This window comes from Callorhinus ursinus, unplaced genomic scaffold (assembly GCF_003265705.2).
Source record: "Callorhinus ursinus isolate GAN/ISIS: 27379988/994484 unplaced genomic scaffold, GSC_fseal_2.0 scaffold8, whole genome shotgun sequence".
In the NCBI taxonomy this organism is placed as follows: Eukaryota; Metazoa; Chordata; class Mammalia; order Carnivora; family Otariidae; genus Callorhinus; species Callorhinus ursinus.
This window is the reverse complement of record NW_027397070.1, coordinates 61828297-61847738: the sequence shown is the minus strand read 5'-3', so window position 1 is coordinate 61847738 and position 19442 is coordinate 61828297. Positions and strand designations below refer to the sequence as shown.

The following is a 19442-nucleotide window of genomic DNA, read 5'->3' as shown; positions in this document are numbered from 1 at the left end:
TCAGAATTCCTTTCTTGTTCTTCAGGAGTGACCCTTGTCACATCTTTCTGGAACATGCCCTCCTACCTCTAAGGTCCCCTTCACCTGGCACTATGGACTGAATGTTTGTGTTCCCCCCAAAATGCATATGTGATGGCATTTGGAGGCGGGACCTTTGAGAGGTGATTATGAGGGTGGGACCTTCCTGGTAGGATCAGTAATAAATAAATAAAGTAGTAAATAAAGTAAGCCCCTTATAAAAGGGGCTCAGCAAGCTCTCTCTCGTCTTTTGCCACGTGGGGGACACAACAAGAAGATGGCTGTCTAGGAACTTGGCAGTGGACCTCACCAGACACAAAATTTGCCAGCACCAGGATCCTGGACATTCCAGCCTCCAGAACTGTGAGAAATAAATGTCTGTTGTTTATAACCACTCATTCTATGGTATTGTTGTTAGAGCAGCCTGAACTAAGACACCTGGTTAACTCTTTTGCTTCCAATCTTGAGGAAAATACCATTATTTCTGAGAAGACTTGCAGGACCACTGAAGTCTGAGTTAAGCGCCCCCCTCTTCTGTGTTTTTATGGTGCTTTGTATTTCTATCAAATAACTCATCAGGCCATATTATAATGACCTATTTGCTTGTGTTTAGTTTCTCCCAGGCTCTAAGCTCTGTGAGGACAGGAACCACATCTACATTGCTCACAACCTGGATGTAGTAGGTGCTCAATAAATGCTCATGGAAGGAAGGGAGAGCATACCTGGCCCACACTCTGCACATGTGCTTCGGCCCATTGTGTTGCTCCTACCAGCATCTGTCATATGTGGTGTTTTCACCATCGCTGCATCTTTTGACCCCCATAATAGCCCCAAGGAGGAGGCAGAACAAGAATTAACATCCCCATTTTATAAAGTCCCTCACACTGAATCGGCCTGCTCAAGCTTGCACAAGGAGTTAGAGGTACAGCCGGGATCTGAATCGGGTCTTCTGCCTGTTAGCCAGACCCTTCACCCACGACAGCATGCCACAGCGACTCATCCTGATGGGCATGCTAACTAGCCTGTTGGATAAGTTAGTTATAAGTAGAGACAGAAGGCTATGTGTCATGGCACTATGTTCTGCCTGGGTCATCTCCTGGTTACTGACTAATGTGGGGCCGGGAGTACTCCCCGTGCAGGCTGATTGGAGGAGGAAAGATGCTTACCTAGACCAGATCCAGGGTCTCCTAAAATCAACCCATGTAGCTGCGCCATGCTTTGCAAACCTGCTTCTCAGAGTCCTTGGATTTATTTTTTTAAAGATTTTATTTATTTATTTGAGAGAGAGATCGAGAGAGAGACCGTAAGTGCAGAGGAGAAGGAGAAGCAGGTTCTCAACTGAGCAGGGAGCCCGACACAGCGCTCCATCCCAGGACCCTGGGATCATGACCCAAACCAAGGTGCCCGGAGTCCTTGGATTTAAATATGAAAATAACCAAATCGCTTTGTTTACCACTCAGAAAACATTTACTGAGCACCTAACTGTATATCACTTCAGGCTTAAATATCTTACCACGCCAGAAGCCTCCGAACAATACATCAGTTTGAGTGCAAGGTAAGCTACTGTGTCAAGGAAATCCAGCACTAGCGTGACGTAAAGGACAAGCATTTCTTTTATACAAGAGTCCGCATAGAGCAGTCCAGGTTGGCAATGTGGCTTGGCACCTCATCACCACCCAGGCTCTTGCCACCTTGTGACTCTGCCATCCCCTAGGGCATGGTCATCAGCTACTCGGTTGAAGCTGATTCACCACGGCTCCTGGTTGCAGCCAACAGGAAGGAGGAAGAGAACCCAGTGTTGTAAGCCCCAGGCTGTATCACTCACTTCTCATATTCTTTTGGTGGAAGCTTAGTCGCAGGACCACATCTAACCCAGGGAAGCTAGAAAATGCTTGTCTGGGCAGCATGTGCCTGGGACAATTCTGTAGATGGTGGGAGCAGAGGGGGGATTTCAGTGGACAGCTAGAGGCCTCCACCACCAACGGGGAATGGGGACTCAGGAGAATAAGGGACTTGTCCAAGATGCCCCAGGTAGTAAGTCACAGATCCAAGCCTCCTCCCCAGGGTGCGGATTACGGAGTGCCCTCTACTCATTGCCCCTCTGGTCACTCAGCTCTTGTCGATCTGAGAGTAGAGGAGGGAGGGCTTGCCACGAGGGGCAGTGGGAAGGGCTATTTGGCAAGGGTCATGGCTCAAAATGTGCCTCCAGTTTAGACTGTTGCTAATTTTCTGCTGTTGGATTCGTCTCTCCATGCTCAGTAGGAGCCATGACATTGCACAAAAGCCAGATTTTCCTTTACAATCAGCGTACTGCACAGCCAAAGGTGAGAGCAGCGTGGGTTTTTGTTTTCCTGGGAATGTGCCCTATTTTCACATTTTTTCATTTCTCTCTAATGGCTCTAGCCTCAGAAGTCCCAGCCTCTCTGCATCTCTGGAAGGGCCTGAATACACGGGAAGAAATGATAATTATGCCAGAAGTAAGATGACAAGTGCTGAGAGAGAAGGACAGATAGAGCGCCACAGATTTTCATCCAAGGGAGTGCAGATCTGCCACAAAGGGAATCACTAAATGCCGCTGGGACAGGTGCGTCTCCTATCCAGGTGCATTTCCGCAAGCCACCGCCGCCCCCAACCAGATGCCAATTCCGCATGGTGAGCATCCTTCTAGCCTGTGCTTTGGGGTTTTAATAGGGGAAAGTTTCACTTTGCCCACTTTGGAGGCTCCTATACAAACATTCCTGCTAATTCCCACGGCTGAAAAGACGGGAGAAGACCAAGATCCAAGGACCGAAATGGTGTACCGCCTGGCGGATAGGAGGAGCTCCCTGTGGCGTCTGGGCAGAAACACATGGTCCAGAAAGCAAGAGTAGTGAGCCCAGGCAGCCAGCCAGGGCAGCTGTCTGCAGGGAACTTGCCAGATACCAGGCCAGGACTTGCTGGACATGCAAGCTCTTGTCCCCAGCCAGAGAACTGGACGTCCTTTGGTTTGGTTACCCAGATAACATCAGAAACTCGGAGTCAAACAACTGAATAGTCACAACGAGGCTCAGCCCCTCAGGAAAGACGTCTAGGTCTTCATCACATTCCAAACCTAGCCCTGTGCCTTGCTATAGTAACTCAGCTTCCCCTAGATCACACTGGCTTAGCATTTCTGAAGTTTATTTTTCACTCAAATGACATCTAAATTGGGTATGGGGGCAGGCAGCCCTTCTCCATGTGGTTGGCCAGGAATCACGGTCCCTTCCATCTCGTGGCCGTGCCATCTTCAGCACATGGCTTCCGGGGGGCAGGGGGGGGGTTGGTGGGTGGCAAGCTGGTCTGCACTGAGACAGCAGTGGGGGGAAGTCATGGAGAGTCCCAAGTGGAAGGTTTTCATAGGTCAGACTGGACGTGGCGACTCCAACTGCCCCCACATCCTATGGGTTAAAACTCAGCCATGTGGCCACGGCTGCAAGGGAGGCTGGACATGAGGTCCAACTGTGTGCCCAGGGAGAAGAGGAAGTGACGTGGTAAATAGTCTGGGCCATGCACAAGCAGTCATCTGGTCGGGGACTCAACAAACACCATCCCAACAATGTATCATATTCACATACCCTTGGTCTGGGCCAGGCAGTGTTCCAAGTACATTATATCTATTGACTCATTTAATCCTGCCAACAACTCTGGGAGGTAAATACCATTATCCTTTTCCATTTTCAGGTGAAGGAGTCCAAGGGATCTGAGTGGTTAAGTAACTTGCCAGAGTCACACAGCTCCTAAGTGACAAAGCTGGGATTCAGAGGCAGGCAGTCTGGGTCCAGGACCCCTGCTCTTAACTGTGCTGCCTCAAGAATGAGCCTTCCTATCCCGGGCCCCCTTTTCCACGTGAGAAAACGGAGACCCAGAAAAGACAAAGACCGAAGCTCAGAGTTTCAGGTACAGAGCTTGCTCTCCCGCGCGTATAAGCCGTCAGTAAACACTCGTTAAGGGAATGGATTGGTGGTTCTCTTTTTGTACGTGGTTCAAAATGTTTTTAAACTATCAAGCAGGGTTTTAATGTTAGATACTAACTTTCACATGGACCACGACCGTTGCTTTGAGGCAAAAGGCTGAATATAGGAGGCCGGAACAACAGACTCAACCCATTTGAAAATAAATTCTGCAAGTCTTTTGGGGAATTAAAAAAAAAAAAATAAAAAGGCCCAGAGGAGATTTACCACTGCGTTGCATAATAAAGTGCCCCCCAAAGTAATACTAATACTTTAATGGCTGTTATGCAATGCTGATGGGTCTGTATGACTCAGCATTTTAAATTAATTTAAAGGATTTCTGATTAATGTTGTTAGCTAGTTTTGGGGCCTCTCCTTTCTCCTTCCCCCTTTTAACCAGGTTCTGAAAGCAAACTCTCTAGCAAATTCTTACCTGCAGGGTGGAGATATTTCGGGTAGGGACGTGCAGATACTTCAGAAGATATCCAAGAAAGGAAAGAAAAGAGCTTTTGTGACCAATACACAGTTCTGCTCTCCCCTCTGACAACCGCCGAAACCATCTTCCACTGGGTCATGCATGTGAGCGGTCATGGGGCCCTTCGAGCCGAGAGAATTCTAATCCCTCAGGCTGCCTGTAAATAATAACGTATAAACTTATGATTAGTATTCTGTTTCAAAGGCCAGTGATCAAAAGACAACAGCAGGCCAGAATGGTGAACTTTAGAACTCAGCTTCTGAATGAACTCTTCACAGGCTCCCTCTGTGGATCCAGACTTCACGCCTCTGGGTCTTGGTTCCAGGACCAGAACATTCTCTTGGTCACCTCAAGAATGCCCCACTGCCTTGGCACATCCGTCTGTGCGGGCCGCGCTTCTGTAATGAGGTGGTGGTTTCCTGCAACCATTTCTCAGCTTCTCACGTCCCTCTTGGATTTGCGTGGAAGGAGTCCAAGATGGAGGCCCTAGTGTCTCTGAGGAAGTGAGAGAAAGTGTCTGGCCTTGAAGAGACACATACTTTCAGGACATTGGTGCCCTCGAGCAACAGTTTCATACATGGAGCCCTGTTGACCTGTAAGAGATGGAGTTTTCTGAGACAGCAGAAATTTTCTCCCTGCCACAAACATGAATATTCAGCAGCCACGTTGCATACCTAAGAACCAGGGGATGAGTTTCAGGAGCACTCACAGAGGGACCAGGGAAGAAGTTGGGGGTGCCAGGGCCTGCCCAGGATGGAGGTACTGCTTATCTCTCTCCTTGTCCCCAACTTCTGCCCACTTCCCTGTCATTTCTGTTCCCTGTTCCCACTGCCCTGACTCCCAGTAAGATAGCAAAGTCCCACCTAGTTTGTTTCACATCCAAACTCTTAACTTAGTCCCACTTTCGTTCTACCAAGGTAAGATTCTAAAGGCAGTGAGTCACCATCTTTGGGGTACAGATGCCTTTGAAAAGTCACGGAATGCTACAGACCCTATGTCCCCCACCTGCCCCCCGGAAAAGTGTACAGACTCTACACATGGGAGTTTGAATACAAATTCTGGAGGACTGGAACCCTTCCCCCAAACCCTTCTTCTAAGGACTCTCGGGAACCCTTATGGTGACCCTCATCCTACTCTCAAGACCTCGCCAGGACTATTTGTAGTTTAGATAAAAACTGAAAGACCAAACAGCCGTGGATGCTCAAAGAAGTGAAGATCAATTTCTCCTTGCCTCTCCAAGGAGAGAGAGAGAATTCTAATGCTCATGCTGAAAAGATTGAGATGTTCGACGTTCAAATAAATTTCAAAAAATTCCTTATGCTACAATCCCCTTTTGGAAATCTACAAGGTATGTTAAAGCCTCTGAGAAGGTCTGCAACAAAGGGGCATCTTTCATTTTGCCGAATCCAACATTTCCCAAACTTAGGTGGCCCTGGAACCCTTTTTGCTCCTATCCCTAGTTACATTCCAAAAAAAAAACAAAAAAAACACTGGTGTTTTGAGGAATACTGATGTAGCCTAACCCCTGCATTTTACAGATGGGGAGACTGAGGCCCAGAAAAGGGGCATGACCTTCCCAGGGTCACGGTGAGTCAGCGGTGGAGCCAGGCCTTGGTCTCCTGGCTTGTGGCTCTTTCCATGTGGCAAACTGCCATGGTAAAGAGGACTCCTCTAAGGACAGGAGGCACGGTACGGTTCTCAGTCCCCTTTTTCCTCTGGGAAGACTGCAGTAGGAGGCAGAACAATGATGTCCAAGTCACTGGGGGTGGGGAGGGGAGGGGGGTCACAGAGAAGGGCATTGTCAGAGCCCCAGGTTTATAGCCCAGAGCCCAGAAGTGTGTGTGGATTTGCTCCATGGTAATATTCTGAGAGCCTGGAGTGCTACAAGGGCCCTAAGCAGGACAAGCTCAGCACAGGCGGTAGAACAGGACCTGGAGGCCAGCCCTGGCTCTCAGGGGCACCCTTACAGATCTGGTGACCCTTCTAGCATCACCAGGGGAAACTGATGGGCCATCCCTAGGAGAACAGACAGCAGGCAACCCCCCACCTCCAGAGCACACCTTGGTAACCAGTGAAAGCAAATTCAAAGGAGGAGCCAGGGCTCCGATGGCTGAGTGGAGCTGCTCTGGGCCCCTGGGATGTGGCTGGAAAGGCAGAAACTCTGCACTGACGGTGCTAGGAATGAGCCTCCCTTTCTGTTTGCTCGTTTAAAACCCACAAATGATGGACTGCATCCCCTCCCCGCCCCCCACCCCCGCACACACACACACACTGCTTCAAAGCCTGCTTGGCAGCTAAATGGGGAGCCCTCCCCTATCACTTCCCAAAATCTTGACCCTTAGCAGCCTACCCCCATAGGACCCCCACCGGTGGCATTTTCCCAAACATGCCATCTGAGCCTCTCTTCGTCTTCCTGACGTCAGGGTCGTCCTCTGGTTCATTGCTAAAGGCACAGCAATCATGTGATTCATTCGCTCAGAAATCAAAAGATGCTAAGGGTTGCTACGAAGTTGACAGAAAAGGGTCTGAGATTTTTCTATTTAAACAAACAAACAGACAAACCAATAATCCTCCTTGTCATGGTTATAACTATGTAGAAAATGTATGCATTACTACGTGTGGGCAGAGACTGGAAATAAAAAGAGCTCCTTTGATAAAAAGAAAATATCAGCGGCTTCCCTGGGGTTCTGGGCTGTTCGTTGGACAGCAGGTTGCGTCCCTGTTTTCTTGAGTGGAGACAACTCCTCCGATGGAGCTGCTTGAACATGGAGCCCTCGGAGGCCCTAGAAGCACCTGTCGATGGTGGCCTTCTGGGAGGTGTCCCTTTACTCCAGGCACCCCCGCCTGGATGGACCAGTGACTTTCCCTGAGGCAGAGGTGTCAGTTTGGGCTGCCTCAGGGACCACCCTTGCAGCCAGCAAGCCAAGAGGAGGCAATTCTCAAAATGATAGGCACAGAGACTGTCGCCACCAACTGCAGAAGTCCCGGGTCAGGCAGCTCTGGACAATCACTCCGGCCCTGGCACGAGATCCCTGGAGGAAAGACGGATCCCCGGCCCGGCTCCTGCCTCCTCAGGGTCCCTCCCCTCCCCCCCCCACCCCTCCCCACCTTCTGCCTGCCCGCTGTCCTTCTCAGACTCTACACCCCAGTTACTGTGCAGGCTGTCCCCTCGCCTAGTTTTTATGACTGAACCGGAAGAGGAAGATCTGCGATGAGGCAGATCTTATGGATCCGTTGTCCATAAGACAACAAGCAGGGTTTGGGGGTCTGCAGACCTGTACCCCAGTCTCACACGGGCCTCACAGGTTGGGTGGCTCTGAAAGCGTCACTTCATCTCTTCGTGCCTCAGTTTCCTGGCTGTGAACAATGGGGCTGGTCTTTCCTTAAAGCTCTGTCGCCATCCATTGAGCTCTGAACATCTTGTAAGAGCCTCTCTCTTATGCCACATGCCCCAAAAGCCCTCGAGAGTGAGCTACGGACACTACCACCCGCACTCCTGATGCAGCCCCAGGGTGCACCGGCCGTGCTCCCAAACTTGCATTCCCTCTCCCGCCGCACTCAGCTCCCAGCACGGGGCTTGGGCTCCCGCTGCTGTCATTTAGGTTCATCCATGGATCGTGCCTCCCCCCATCCATTCCCTGGAGCACCTTATGGACTTGTTCTGACTGATGCCTTTGGCTCTGTCCACCTTAGTGTCTCTCCAACATTCTCCATCTGGCTCTGCCCCTCGGTTTGATTTTTGTGTGGACTTGAGCCCACCCCTAACTCCCCCCTGAATGGGGATTTGGTGAGTGTCGAAGGTGCAACAAGGACATGCATATGGGAGCACTAACCTCCATTGTGTCTGGCACGCGGATGATGCTCACCGAGTCGCCTTCCTCCAGCTTTGTCTTCTTTGTGCTTGGATCTCCTGGCTTCTGGAACCTACGAGTGACCCACACTCATGCCATTCCTTTTGCGGTACCGGATCTAGTATCAATTCTGCTGGAATGGTAATTGAACTTGGTCTTACACGCCATTTCTGATCAACTGGTGGTGACTTCCCAGAGCGTCGTGCTGCAAAGGAGCAGAGCGAGAGTAGGCTTGAGGGGGAAGAAGCCCAGGATGGACCAACGGTGTCTGCCACGAGCATGCGGGGGAGCACTTGCAGTGAGCCTCCAGTCCCTCAGTTCTAAGTGAGTCCTGGCCAGCTCCTCGTGGCTTCCTGAGATCGGAAGGAGTCTCACCTTTATCCCTAATGGCAGGCCAGCTGGCTTTAGCTCCAAACCCCTAAATCAGGAAATGTTCAACTGCAGATTGTTTACATTGTGTATTCAGAGTACGAAGTGGTGTTTGAGAAGGGTTGCCATGGAAACGGTGAAGTGAGGAGGCAGCTAACTATGAAGAGAAATAATCCAATATTAACACGCACAAGCTACGCTCTTGGGCTGCTGTAAATTAAATACCATATTCGCGGGCGGGCAGCCACTGTCCAATTTCTTCGATATTGGAAGAAACTACCTCTTGGGTCTAGTTTGTTAAAGAAACTGTAGCCAATTCTGAGGCTCCCTGATTCGGGGGCCAGGATTCCTTCCAGCTGTAAGAGCTGGTGCCTCTAGGACAGTGGCTCTCAAACTTCGTCGACTGGGGACCCTCTTGGATAAAAGATCCCGTGGTCCACCTGCCACAACCCGTCCTGATTTCCAGTGGGAAAGGAACCGTGTGCTAACAGGCAACACCACCGTTCCAAGCAAATTGGAGGGAGCCAGAGGCGCACATACACACCTGCCTTCGCCCAGGAGATGCAGAGGATTTGCAAATGAATGATAACATCTGAAATGTTAGCATCTAGTTACTGGACAATTGTAGACTCCCCAAACGGGTGCTGCAAATAGGCATCGCTACACACTGCAGGGTTAACCACACAGCCTACCCCCAGCTCCATGGATACTGGTGAAGACGGAAAGCACAGCCAATTCGAGGTGGTGCCGACGGGACGGTGGCGGTGGGTAGCCTCCCCTGAAGTTGCAGGATTCCCAGCCATTTCTGTTGCCAAGAGCTGGGTGGCAGCCAGACTCCTTAGTAGAATGAGGAATTAGAGGGCTCAGTAAATGCTAGCGACGGGCTCCTTTTACCTTATAAACACCAAACATTAGGAGACCTCCATGCTAATTTGTTAGGTAACCTAGATGGTCTGTGACAAGGAAAGGCTTCGGGAAGGAGTGCCCTTGGCCTGGGCAAGGGTTTGCGTGTTCGTTTCAGGAGGGTCCCCGAGGCCCTCCCATGGGCTGCAGGTCACTGAGCATCCTGAGCAGGCAAAGCCAAGCAGGTGTGTCTGCAGCTCTGCAGCTCGGTCCCCCACTCCCGACCAAGGTGCTGGAGAACGTTAGTTCCCCAGCCCAGGCTGTGCACCAGCTGCATCAGAGGTGCCTGGAGACTTGGGGGGAAAAAATGCCTTCCTGGGCCACCGCTCTGGAAATTCCGAACTGCAAGGTAGTAACCCTGAGATAAAGCTCAGGGATCTACATTTAAAAATGTCCCCAGAGGGTGTGACAAGCCGCCAGGTGTGGAAGCCTGGGCTCTATCCTGGCAGGGGGCCTGGGCCTGGTTGGAAAAGCCCCAGCACCTCAGTTTCTCCATCTGTACACCAAGGAGGGAGGGCCCACCCCCGCCCCTCCAGGGGCAGTGAGAGTCACAGGACAGAAGCCTGGAAAGCTCGGGGCTCAGCGTAGCTGCCAGCGGGACCCTGCCATGTTCATCTGGAAGCAGTGTGTCCCATGGAGAGCCCCAGGGGCGCCTTCACAGAGGGACACTTTATTGTTATGCTTTACAACGGACATATACATTGTATGTGTTCTTTTATATGTATCAAATGCGTCATAGCTGCTCAGTCTATAATAGGCGGGTGGGGGGAGGGGGGAGGGGGTGGGGGGAGGGGGGAGAGACTTTGATCTGGAGTCAGAACGACCTGTGTTGTCATCAGTCCTGCTATTAGCTGCTCCCATGAGCCCCGTGACGGCCCCTCTCTAAGCTGCAGTTCACCGTCTTTAAAACAGAACGAATACTCATTACCTCACAGGGTTTTGGTAAGGGCTGGAAAACAAATTTACCTGAAAATCTTTTTGAGGCGAATCCATGGAACCACATGAATAGAATAAACAACAGGATGAAAATGGGAGGAAGTACAGAGAACATTTGGCACGATGCCAGGGGGCAGAGGAGGTGGGCAGCAGGGCCCCTGCTCCTGGCTGGTGCCGACAGGTGCCCCAGCCAGACAGCATGGGGGACTTGTGGCCAGGAGAGCCATAGACACCCCGGGTGGACAGAAGAGAGGCTGACGGCGGACGTTCTGCTGGTTGGAAGAAAAAGAGCAGCTCCCCCTCCCAGGTCACGGTGGTCGGCCCCCCACATCTGAGGTGAGGTTCCCCGAGGTCCCATCAGATGAGCAGAACCCAACTTCAGAGAACCGAAAAGAAAAAATCGGGTCACGGGCAGGCTCTGGGATGCAAGAAAGCATCCGTGCACAGCAATGGCCAGAGCGCAGCTCATACCTCTCTATGCCAACTTGGGAAGATGTGACAACATGCCAACTTGACAACATGCCCAGGCTTTTGCCCAGGGCCCCTGCCCTGCTAGGCCCAGGAATCCCTCTCAGAGGTGCCTCTAGTTACCCAAGCCTGAGACCCAGCCCTAGCTATCATCTGATGCCCATAAACCCAGGCAGCCCCTCAAGGCAGGCAGAGCCCACAGCGCTGCTGGGGCCACCGAGGGCTTTCTGCCTGCCGCCAGGCTATGGCAAGTGCCACCCAGCCCACCGTAGCTCCTCAGGGAGTCAGGAGGGATGCTCTTCCTGCCGAGTTACTGCAGATCCGGCCTCAGCTCCCAGCGTTCTGGTCCTGCAAAGCCACCTCGACAACCATTTGCCTTGGGCACCAACCCTCTACAGTTCAACTGGGACGGTTGTCTTGTAGAGCTTGAACTTCTGTTACCCTCCGGCCTCTGGCCCTTGTCAAGGGTCAACCTGTTGATACGGTCTCCACCCACCCTCCTGGAGAATTCGATGGCAGAGGCTACCTACCACTCCTGCCACCTGAGCAGAGTCACCCCCCAAAGGGGCGGGTCAGGGGTTTGGGCTCTTTTCCTCAAAGGGGGCTCCTCGCTCCTTGCCCGGTTCTCCCCGGCAAACTCCCAGCTCGGCATAAGCTGGCTGTGTCGGGGGCATGACAGTGTAATCCCACCTGCTCCTGGAGTCCGAACACGAGCCCGGGTCAGGTCCCCTGTCCTGGTAAACCGGGAGCTCAGCATGCCAGCAGGAGACCTATTTGGCCCTGGGTGGCATCTGCTGACTTAATGTCTTAGTCCATTTGAGCGGCTCTAACAAAAACACCACACACCGGGGTGCTGGCGGCCTTCGTTGAAAGAGCCAGGGACTCTTGATCTCGGGGTCGTGCGTTTGAGCCCCGTGTTGGGTGTAGAGAAGACTAAAAAAATAAATAAATAAAACTTAAAAGAATGACCATACACTGAGTGGCTTCTGAACAACAGAATTTATTTGTCATGTTTGGAGGCTGGGAAGTGCAAGGTCAAGGTGCCGGCAGATGTGGTGTCTGGTGAGATGTCCACCTAATTGCCGTGTCCTCACACAGTGGAAGGGGCAAGGGAGCTCGCTGGGGTCCCTTTTATAAGGGCACTAATCCCCATTCGTGAAGCCTCCTCCCGCATAACCTAATCACCTCCCAGTCCCCTCACATTGGGGATTCGGTTTCAACGTTTGAATTTGCAGGTGTGGGAGGCACAAAATCCAGTCTTTTGCACTTCAACAAATGCCGTCTACTCATTCTATTCTAGGCCTTGGCTGGCCCCGCAGAGCCAGAGACTAAAAAGACACAGTTTCTGCCCTCAAGATGTTCACTGACTGAAGGGAGATACGGTATGAACAATAACAAGGAGAAAGAATCGGAGCTTGGGCGAGGTCCTCAACACCCCAGGAACGGGTGCCAAGGGACGATCATGGCCCCAGTTCTGTCAGAGACTGAACTTCCAGGCAGTTCCTAGAGCAAGATGTGGGTACAGAGAGGAAAGCACAAGCCCAGTGATAAGAAGTGGGGCCCAGGAGAGACAAGAACAAGAAGCGCGACCACAATGGGGACCCGAGAGCAGGTGTGACACTCGGGGAACCCCCTTCCCCGTGAGAGCCAGCACTCAGCCCCTGTCCATGGTGTTGTGTGAGTGAAGGGGAAGGCTAATCTGAGGGGCCAAAGAAACCTTCAAACTACACTGACCTAACATTTAGAACGAAGAGCCAGTTTGCCCAATAAAATACAGGACACCCAGTTAAATTTGGATTTCAGAGAAACAACAAATAGTGTTGTCACGTAAATATATCTCATGCTGTATTTGAAATTATTTGTTGATTCTCTGAAATTCAAATTTAACGGAGCAGTCTATATTTTAATTTGCTAAACCTGGCAACTGTAGGACAGAGATTTATTTCTCTCTTCCTTTGTCATATGACCGGTCTAGGCTGGTGGGGCAGCCCGGCTCCACAAAGGCATCAGAGACCCACGTTCATCTTCCTCCCTCATCGTTCTTCAGGTGTGGTTCAGAGCAGCCTTACCTGTGAGAAATCACTCCTTAGAAATGCAATTCTTGGGTATCACTAGAGTCAGATAACAAAATAGCGAAAGCCCCTTGTTTGTGCTTTAAGATTTTATTTATTTTTGGGGGGGGGGCAAGGGCAGAAGGAGAGAATCTCATGCAGACTCCTCGAGGGCAGAGCCGACGCGGGGCTCGATCTCACAACCCGAGCCAAAATCAAAAAGTCAGCTGCTCAACGAACTGAGCCACCCAGGCGCCCTGCGAAAGCCCCTTGGAACTGCACATACTAGTCAAAGGCACAGCTGACGACGACGCTGATAGGATGCTGATAGGATGCTAGGCACGATACTACTTCTATTATTGAGGTCGAAGGTGTGGGAACCCAGTGCCTCCTGGGAGTGGGACCCTTGAGGCATGAAGGAAGATGGTCGGGAAGAGGATCTGAACAGGAGAGCGGGAAACATCTCAGGCCGCGCGTCCCCTCGTCCGCCTCCCATTTGTGACCACGTCTGGGAGAAGCCGCATGGGCTGGAGCTCCGCAGACAGGCAGCACGGGGCATCCACGCTCTGCCCCTGAATCCGAAACTCACGTGGCGTTCCAGTTGGTGGATTCAGATTCTGCGGGCCTCCGGCTTGTGCTCAGGAAAACCCGCTTCTCATTACAGCCGGGCTTGGTTTCGCTGAGGTGTCTTTTCAAGTTCCCAGCAGAGGTGGGGGTGGAGGGGCAGCGTCGCCTGTGTTTCAAGGCGCGTTTGTTTCAAAGTGGGCTTCGAATACTGCTGCAGTGCAGAACTGAGCCATTGTAAGCAGATAAATGCAGGGCTGACGTCTGTGGGCCTATTATCTGAACTGTTATAACTGCCCGGGAAGAGCAGGCTTGCTGACCATCAGGACTCACTTGACCAAAAAGCAAAGGGGAGTGGGGGTGGTGAGGCCGGCTCTCTGCTGATCACCTCACTTTGCTGATTGTGTAACGAGGGGGCTACAGAAAGTTCCATCAGCGGGCATCGTACATCCGTGGCAGAGCTGGAATCTGTTCTTCCCCTGGCTCTTGAAAACCATGCCAACAAAGGGGGGGGGGGAAGCAGTTACCCATTCTATATTTTACTGTCTCTATTCTGCTGGATTCTCAATTTTCTCTGTTTCCAGGATCAGTTAGTATTATCTGGGGTCCATAGAGTGGATGATGGCTTTTTAGAAACCATGATGTTTGTAATATTTTGTTCGATTGGCTTCTCCCATTCAGAAGGGTAGGTGGGGACATGATATGTATTCAATAGCATTAGGATCAACGCTGTCACTTTTCATAGGTCAAACAAGTCATTTTTATAGATAAAGAAACTGGCTTGCTCATAATCAGATTCTAGGATTCAGACCGAAGCATCTAGTATTCTTTCCAGAAGAACATACATGCTTTCGTTCCTTTATTCATTCACTCACTAAATATTGATCAGCCACCACTTTGGGCTGGCAACCGATCAGTGAATCAGGTGGGCCAAGTTCCTGCTCCAGGGAGCTTACCTTCTAGTACGAGAAGACTCGAGGTTTCGATACAGTTGAGTGTACCTCCTAGCACATCTTGCCCAGGGCAGCGTACCTAATCAGTTGTGGATAAATATTTAATAAGTGAATGAATAAATGCCCTAACAGTGGCCTTGATCCATGACTCTTCATTCGCTTCCCTGAGGCCACACCGAGAAGGTGTTCCAGTTAATAACACACCCAGACGCAAGTGAGGTTGCTTGTGGATGGGTACATTAGCTCCATTCCAGGGAGCAATTTGTAACTTTTCTCATGAAGCATGAGCTTGGAATAATTTCTAAATGGCAGGTGCACAAATTATTTCTCCAAGGAGAAGACAATTTCGTTTTCCCACTTCTCATCATGCAAATCTTTCAACCACAGTTGGTAATAAATGGAAATTGATAAATGAGACCCAAAATTCACATTTAACTGTTTGGAAGAGCAGTTTTTGTTGAAAAAAAGCAGCTGAACAGAACAGGGGACTGGTGAGGGCAAGGTCTGTTTCTGAGACAAAGCTGAAGCTGACAGTTGAGGTAAATGTCAGAGCAGAGAAGGGAAGAGAACTGGGTTCTAGAGAAAAATAGATATTTTTTAAATTTTAAGGTGAAAGTTGAGTATTCAAGGTCTGGGGACCAATTGTCATTGGTCTGCAGTCAGTCTGCTGTACCTTCGGACTCAGACTCAATTGTCTCAGCAGGGTATGTGGGGGCCCTTCAGGGCCCAGCGCCACCTGCCTTGCTAATCTCACCAGGCACTGAGTTCACTTCGTCATCTCTGCTCCGTTCCCCCGGTCCCTTGTCTTCCAGAACATACCACTTTCTGCTCGGTGCCTCTGCTCAAGCTGTTTCCCCTTCCCAGAAAACCCCTACTCCATCCTTCGAGATCCAGTTCAAATGTGACCCCTGAGGCAAACCCTTCCCTTGGACCAGATGGAACTAAGCCTTCCTTCCTCTGTATTCTCATGGCCCTTGGCTCAGACCTCACATGTAGCGTGTGTGAATCCCTCTTCTGGCTAGTTAGCGGTCTGTCTCTTCTAGATTTTGAGTTCCTTGGGTCTTAATTACCTTCAAGTGATCCACTATGTACCCAAAAGTGTGTCTGGCATCCGTGAATGTTAAAGCAAGAGGATATAAGTACCAATTAAATGTGAGGTTTAGGTTGGGGGACTGCTAGCTGGGTAGAAAAGACTGGACATTGCACTTGATTATTAAGGCAGGATTATGAAACAACCTTTCAGGAGTAGCTTAAAGATATTCATTAATTTGAGATACATAAGTGCTTGGAGGCAGAAGAACCACCAAAAGCAAAATGGCAGTGAGGCTGGCAATTGGGTAAATATCAACTCCGGAAAAAACAAACCATAGGGAGAAAGAGAACGGTCAGGGTATTTTTCCCCTCCTCCCTCTCTTCTTGATTTGGGTGCAGTCCCCATGGTGGCCGTGGCCACCACTTTGGCCGGGTGGCTCCTACCTCAAGGCCACAGTTCGCATCTGGGCTTCAGGAACACCATTCCCTCCACTTGTCCCTTCAGGCGCTGGGGTGGTGATGGCTTCCAACCGTTGTGTGTCCCTGGGGGGGGCCTCAACATCCCTGGTTAGTTCCCTCATCTCACTCATTCCTTTATGAATGGGTTCTTTGGCTTCAATATTTCAGTTGAAAACCTTGACTGAGACCCACCGTACGACTCTGATATTCTAGCTTCTCCAGAATTCTGGTTACAAAAATGTTGGGTATCACTCGGCTGTACCCAGGGGCTGGCAGATAGTAACCCAGAGGCCATATCTTTTATAAATAAAGGGTTATCAAAACACTTTTAAATTTATTGGAAAGCCACTTGTTTTTATAAATAAAGTTTTATTGGAACACAGCCACACCCATTCACTTACAGATTGTCCATTGCTGCCTCCATACCACTCCATTGGCAGTATTGCGCAGTCGTGACAGACAGAGTGGTCTGCACAGCCTGAAGCATTTACATCTGGCCCTTTACAGAAGAAGTTTGCCCCCTCTCCTTGCTTTGCATTAACTGTACATTAATAGACGATTACTTTAACATTCATCTGCAAAATGTCTTTTAGAGAGTCCTACTTTTTTTTTTTTTTTTTTGGAGCGAGAGAGAGCACGCACATGGAGGGGAGGGAGGGGCAGAGGGAGAGGGAGAGACTCTTAAGCAGGCTCCATGCCCAATGCAGAGTCCAAAGCACGGTTCAAGGCGGGGCTCGATCTCACGACCCTGAAATCATGACCCCGGGATCATGACCTGAGCCGAAATCAAGAGTTGGATGCTTAACCGACTGAGCCACATAGACGCCCCTAGAAACTTCTATTTCTAAGGGCTGGTTCTCTCTCCTATCCTAACATCAAAACATCAATTTGACTTTTCCCATCCTTCTCAGGGGGCTGCACTAGATAAAGTCCAAATTCCAGAGTACATCTTTCTTGCCTCACTCACCAAACTGATTTTTGATTCCGCCACTTGCCACGGTGACTCCTCTGATCCAATATATTATTGGTTATATAAAACACCATTGATTTATCAACAAGTTCTCTGGGGAGGGGACCGAAACAGTAAGTATTTATGTCAATTTCAAACCCGTCAGAATTTCGGAAACGTTACACATGTTAAAAAGAAGGTGCACCCCTGAATTGACGACCAACAGGATCAGGGCCAGAGAAGATGAGGGATAATGACTAATGGGCTCCTGGCGAAGCCAGCTGCGGCCAGGGCCTCGAGGCTTTGGGAGTTAGACCATGACATTCGACTGCTGTCCTGGAGACCATAACAGGCTCCCGGGGTACTCTGCATGAGGAGGTCAGTGACATGGTCAGATCTGGCTTTTAAAGGGACCACCGGGTGGCCTGCATGGAGAGAGGGACTGAAGAGGGGCAGATTCCAGGAAGGAATGTCAGACCAAGGAAGTGGGTATGGACTAAGGCCTGACAACGGGGCCGACGCCAGTGTGTGGACTTGGAAGAAATTTCAGAGATGAAGTGAGCGGAGTTGCTGACTGATTTCGAGGCCCAGAGCAGAGAGGGAGGAGAGCGGTATTGAGGTGACTCCCAGGCCCCTGTCTTGGGCAGCTATGCTCACCACTCTACCACCAGCGGTGCCCATGTTTTGGACATCTGGAAGAACCAGCTGCATCCTCTGACTGAGGAGCTCTCAGGAAACCTATTTCCCAGATGCTGAAGCCCAGGCTCAGTTCTTGCTCCTTGAACAGGTTCCACTGTGACCGAGAGATATGCCTTGTCGTGATTGTAGGAATTTTGCAATGGAACCCACCGTCTAGAACCGCGTGGGGAAGGGGACGGGCACAGGTGATTTTCATGTGCCCCAGAAGGCTGGACCAGAGCTGCCCACGGAGGAAAATGGTTGTCCCTTTTGCTGGAAGGTTGCCCTCAGGGGTACGGTTGGAGGCAGGAGTTGGCAGGAGTGAAGATGCCTCGTTCTCCTTCTGAAGGCTGCCTACAGAATAGTCACCCTAAATCTTCCCAGGGCCACTGTGTCCCCGCTGCTTCTGCCCCTGCCGGCTCCATGGATCAGGGTGCCAATGAAGGAGAGTGATGGCTCCAGGAATGTTCCTCCCACCCCTGCAGGGAAGGTCAGGTCAAAACCCCAGAGCAGGAATCTCCGTTGCCCGGGGACAAAATGCCCTGAAACTTTCCAGAGCCAGGCACGGGGCCCCCTGTTTCCTCTGCCCTCAGAAAAGAAGCACAATTGGACAGGAGTAAGATGTGTGCTCGGCAGGCCAAGCTTTGTTTTGTTCTCATCTTTCTGGTCTGAGCAATCACAGCACGGTAGGCAGCCGTGCCTTGGACCGCAAGTGGGTGATGCAGGTGAAGGCAGGAATTACTGTGTTACTTCTCCAGCTGAGAACCCAGTGACCCCCTCACGTTTTTCTGAAGTCCCACAGTTAGTGAGCGATGGAGGGGTTTCCAGTCCGGGATGGGATGGTGGTTGTCATCTCCATGGTGAGATGACACAACAAGAGCTAATCCAGTTGTCTCGCCTCCACACCTATAATCAGGTCTCGAAACAGGTCCCCCCGAAACAATGAAGCTTTTCATTGCATCACAAGAAACCTCAGAGGAAAGAGATGCTCTCCCGGGTTGGGGTCACCTGCTATGACCTTATCTGCCATGAAAGGCTGTTGGCTCAGGTGCATGTCAGTTCCAACCCCACTGAGACATGCATTATATAGACCAATGTTTTAACTCAACCGAGATGTATTTTTTTTCAACCTCATAATGTTAAAGATAATAGTTGCCCCTCCCAAAAGTCAAGACAGTTATTCTGGAATATTCTATTAGTTCTAATAACCAAATGCCATCAAAAAATCATTTACACTCACCCAATTCATTAGGTCTCCAATTATAAGGAAGGTAAAAAGAGGAAGTTGCAAGATTTTCTGAATGCTACTTAATAAGGCTTTTAGTTTGAAAAGTATTGTGTCATTTTGTTCTAACACCACAAACACCTGCCTTGGAGGAGATTAAAGAAGGGATTCTTCAAAGGAGATAATTTCTGCTGAAGTGCATAGTGAGCTCTTTATACCCAGATGGCTGAGAACACTGTATTCGCTCTACTTGAAACTTTCAAAAGAAAGATGTGGTTTGAGAGAGAGAGAGAGAGAGAGAGAGGATGAGAAAAAAAGGAAGACGGGGGGGGGGGACCAGAATTAAGAGGGGGAGGAGTGAGACATTTCCTAAATTATAAAAATATTTTAGAGAAGAAAATGCACTGGGCCCATTGCGGTAGGGGGAGGTGTTTCAGAGAGAAGACAGAGCATTTGGTTTTAGAAACCCAAATCCTGATTGTAGCTCTTTGGCTTTGCCGCTTGCCCTTGAGCGGATCCCTTGAGTTTGAGCTCCACTCTAGA

At 50.3% G+C, this 19442-nt stretch overlaps 1 protein-coding gene across 2 annotated transcripts in view; it reads right to left on the bottom strand.

Annotated features, from left to right (window-relative positions):
• SLC24A4 (solute carrier family 24 member 4) overlaps positions 1–8756 on the bottom strand; it is a 181739-nt gene extending 172983 nt beyond the window's left edge. The window contains exons 1-3 of one of the 2 annotated variants that reach the window (XM_073895798.1): positions 8688–8756; positions 8295–8517; positions 4420–5054 (exon numbers count right to left, since the gene is read on the bottom strand). In XM_073895798.1, the coding sequence (XP_073751899.1) occupies positions 4420–4561 (142 nt within the window). In that variant the 5' untranslated portion in view covers positions 4562–5054; positions 8295–8517; positions 8688–8756. Of the gene's footprint in view, positions 1–4419; positions 5055–8294 lie in introns of both variants that reach the window. The other variant, XM_073895799.1, reaches the window with a different exon arrangement.
• Between the last annotated feature and the right edge of the window lie 10686 nt (positions 8757–19442).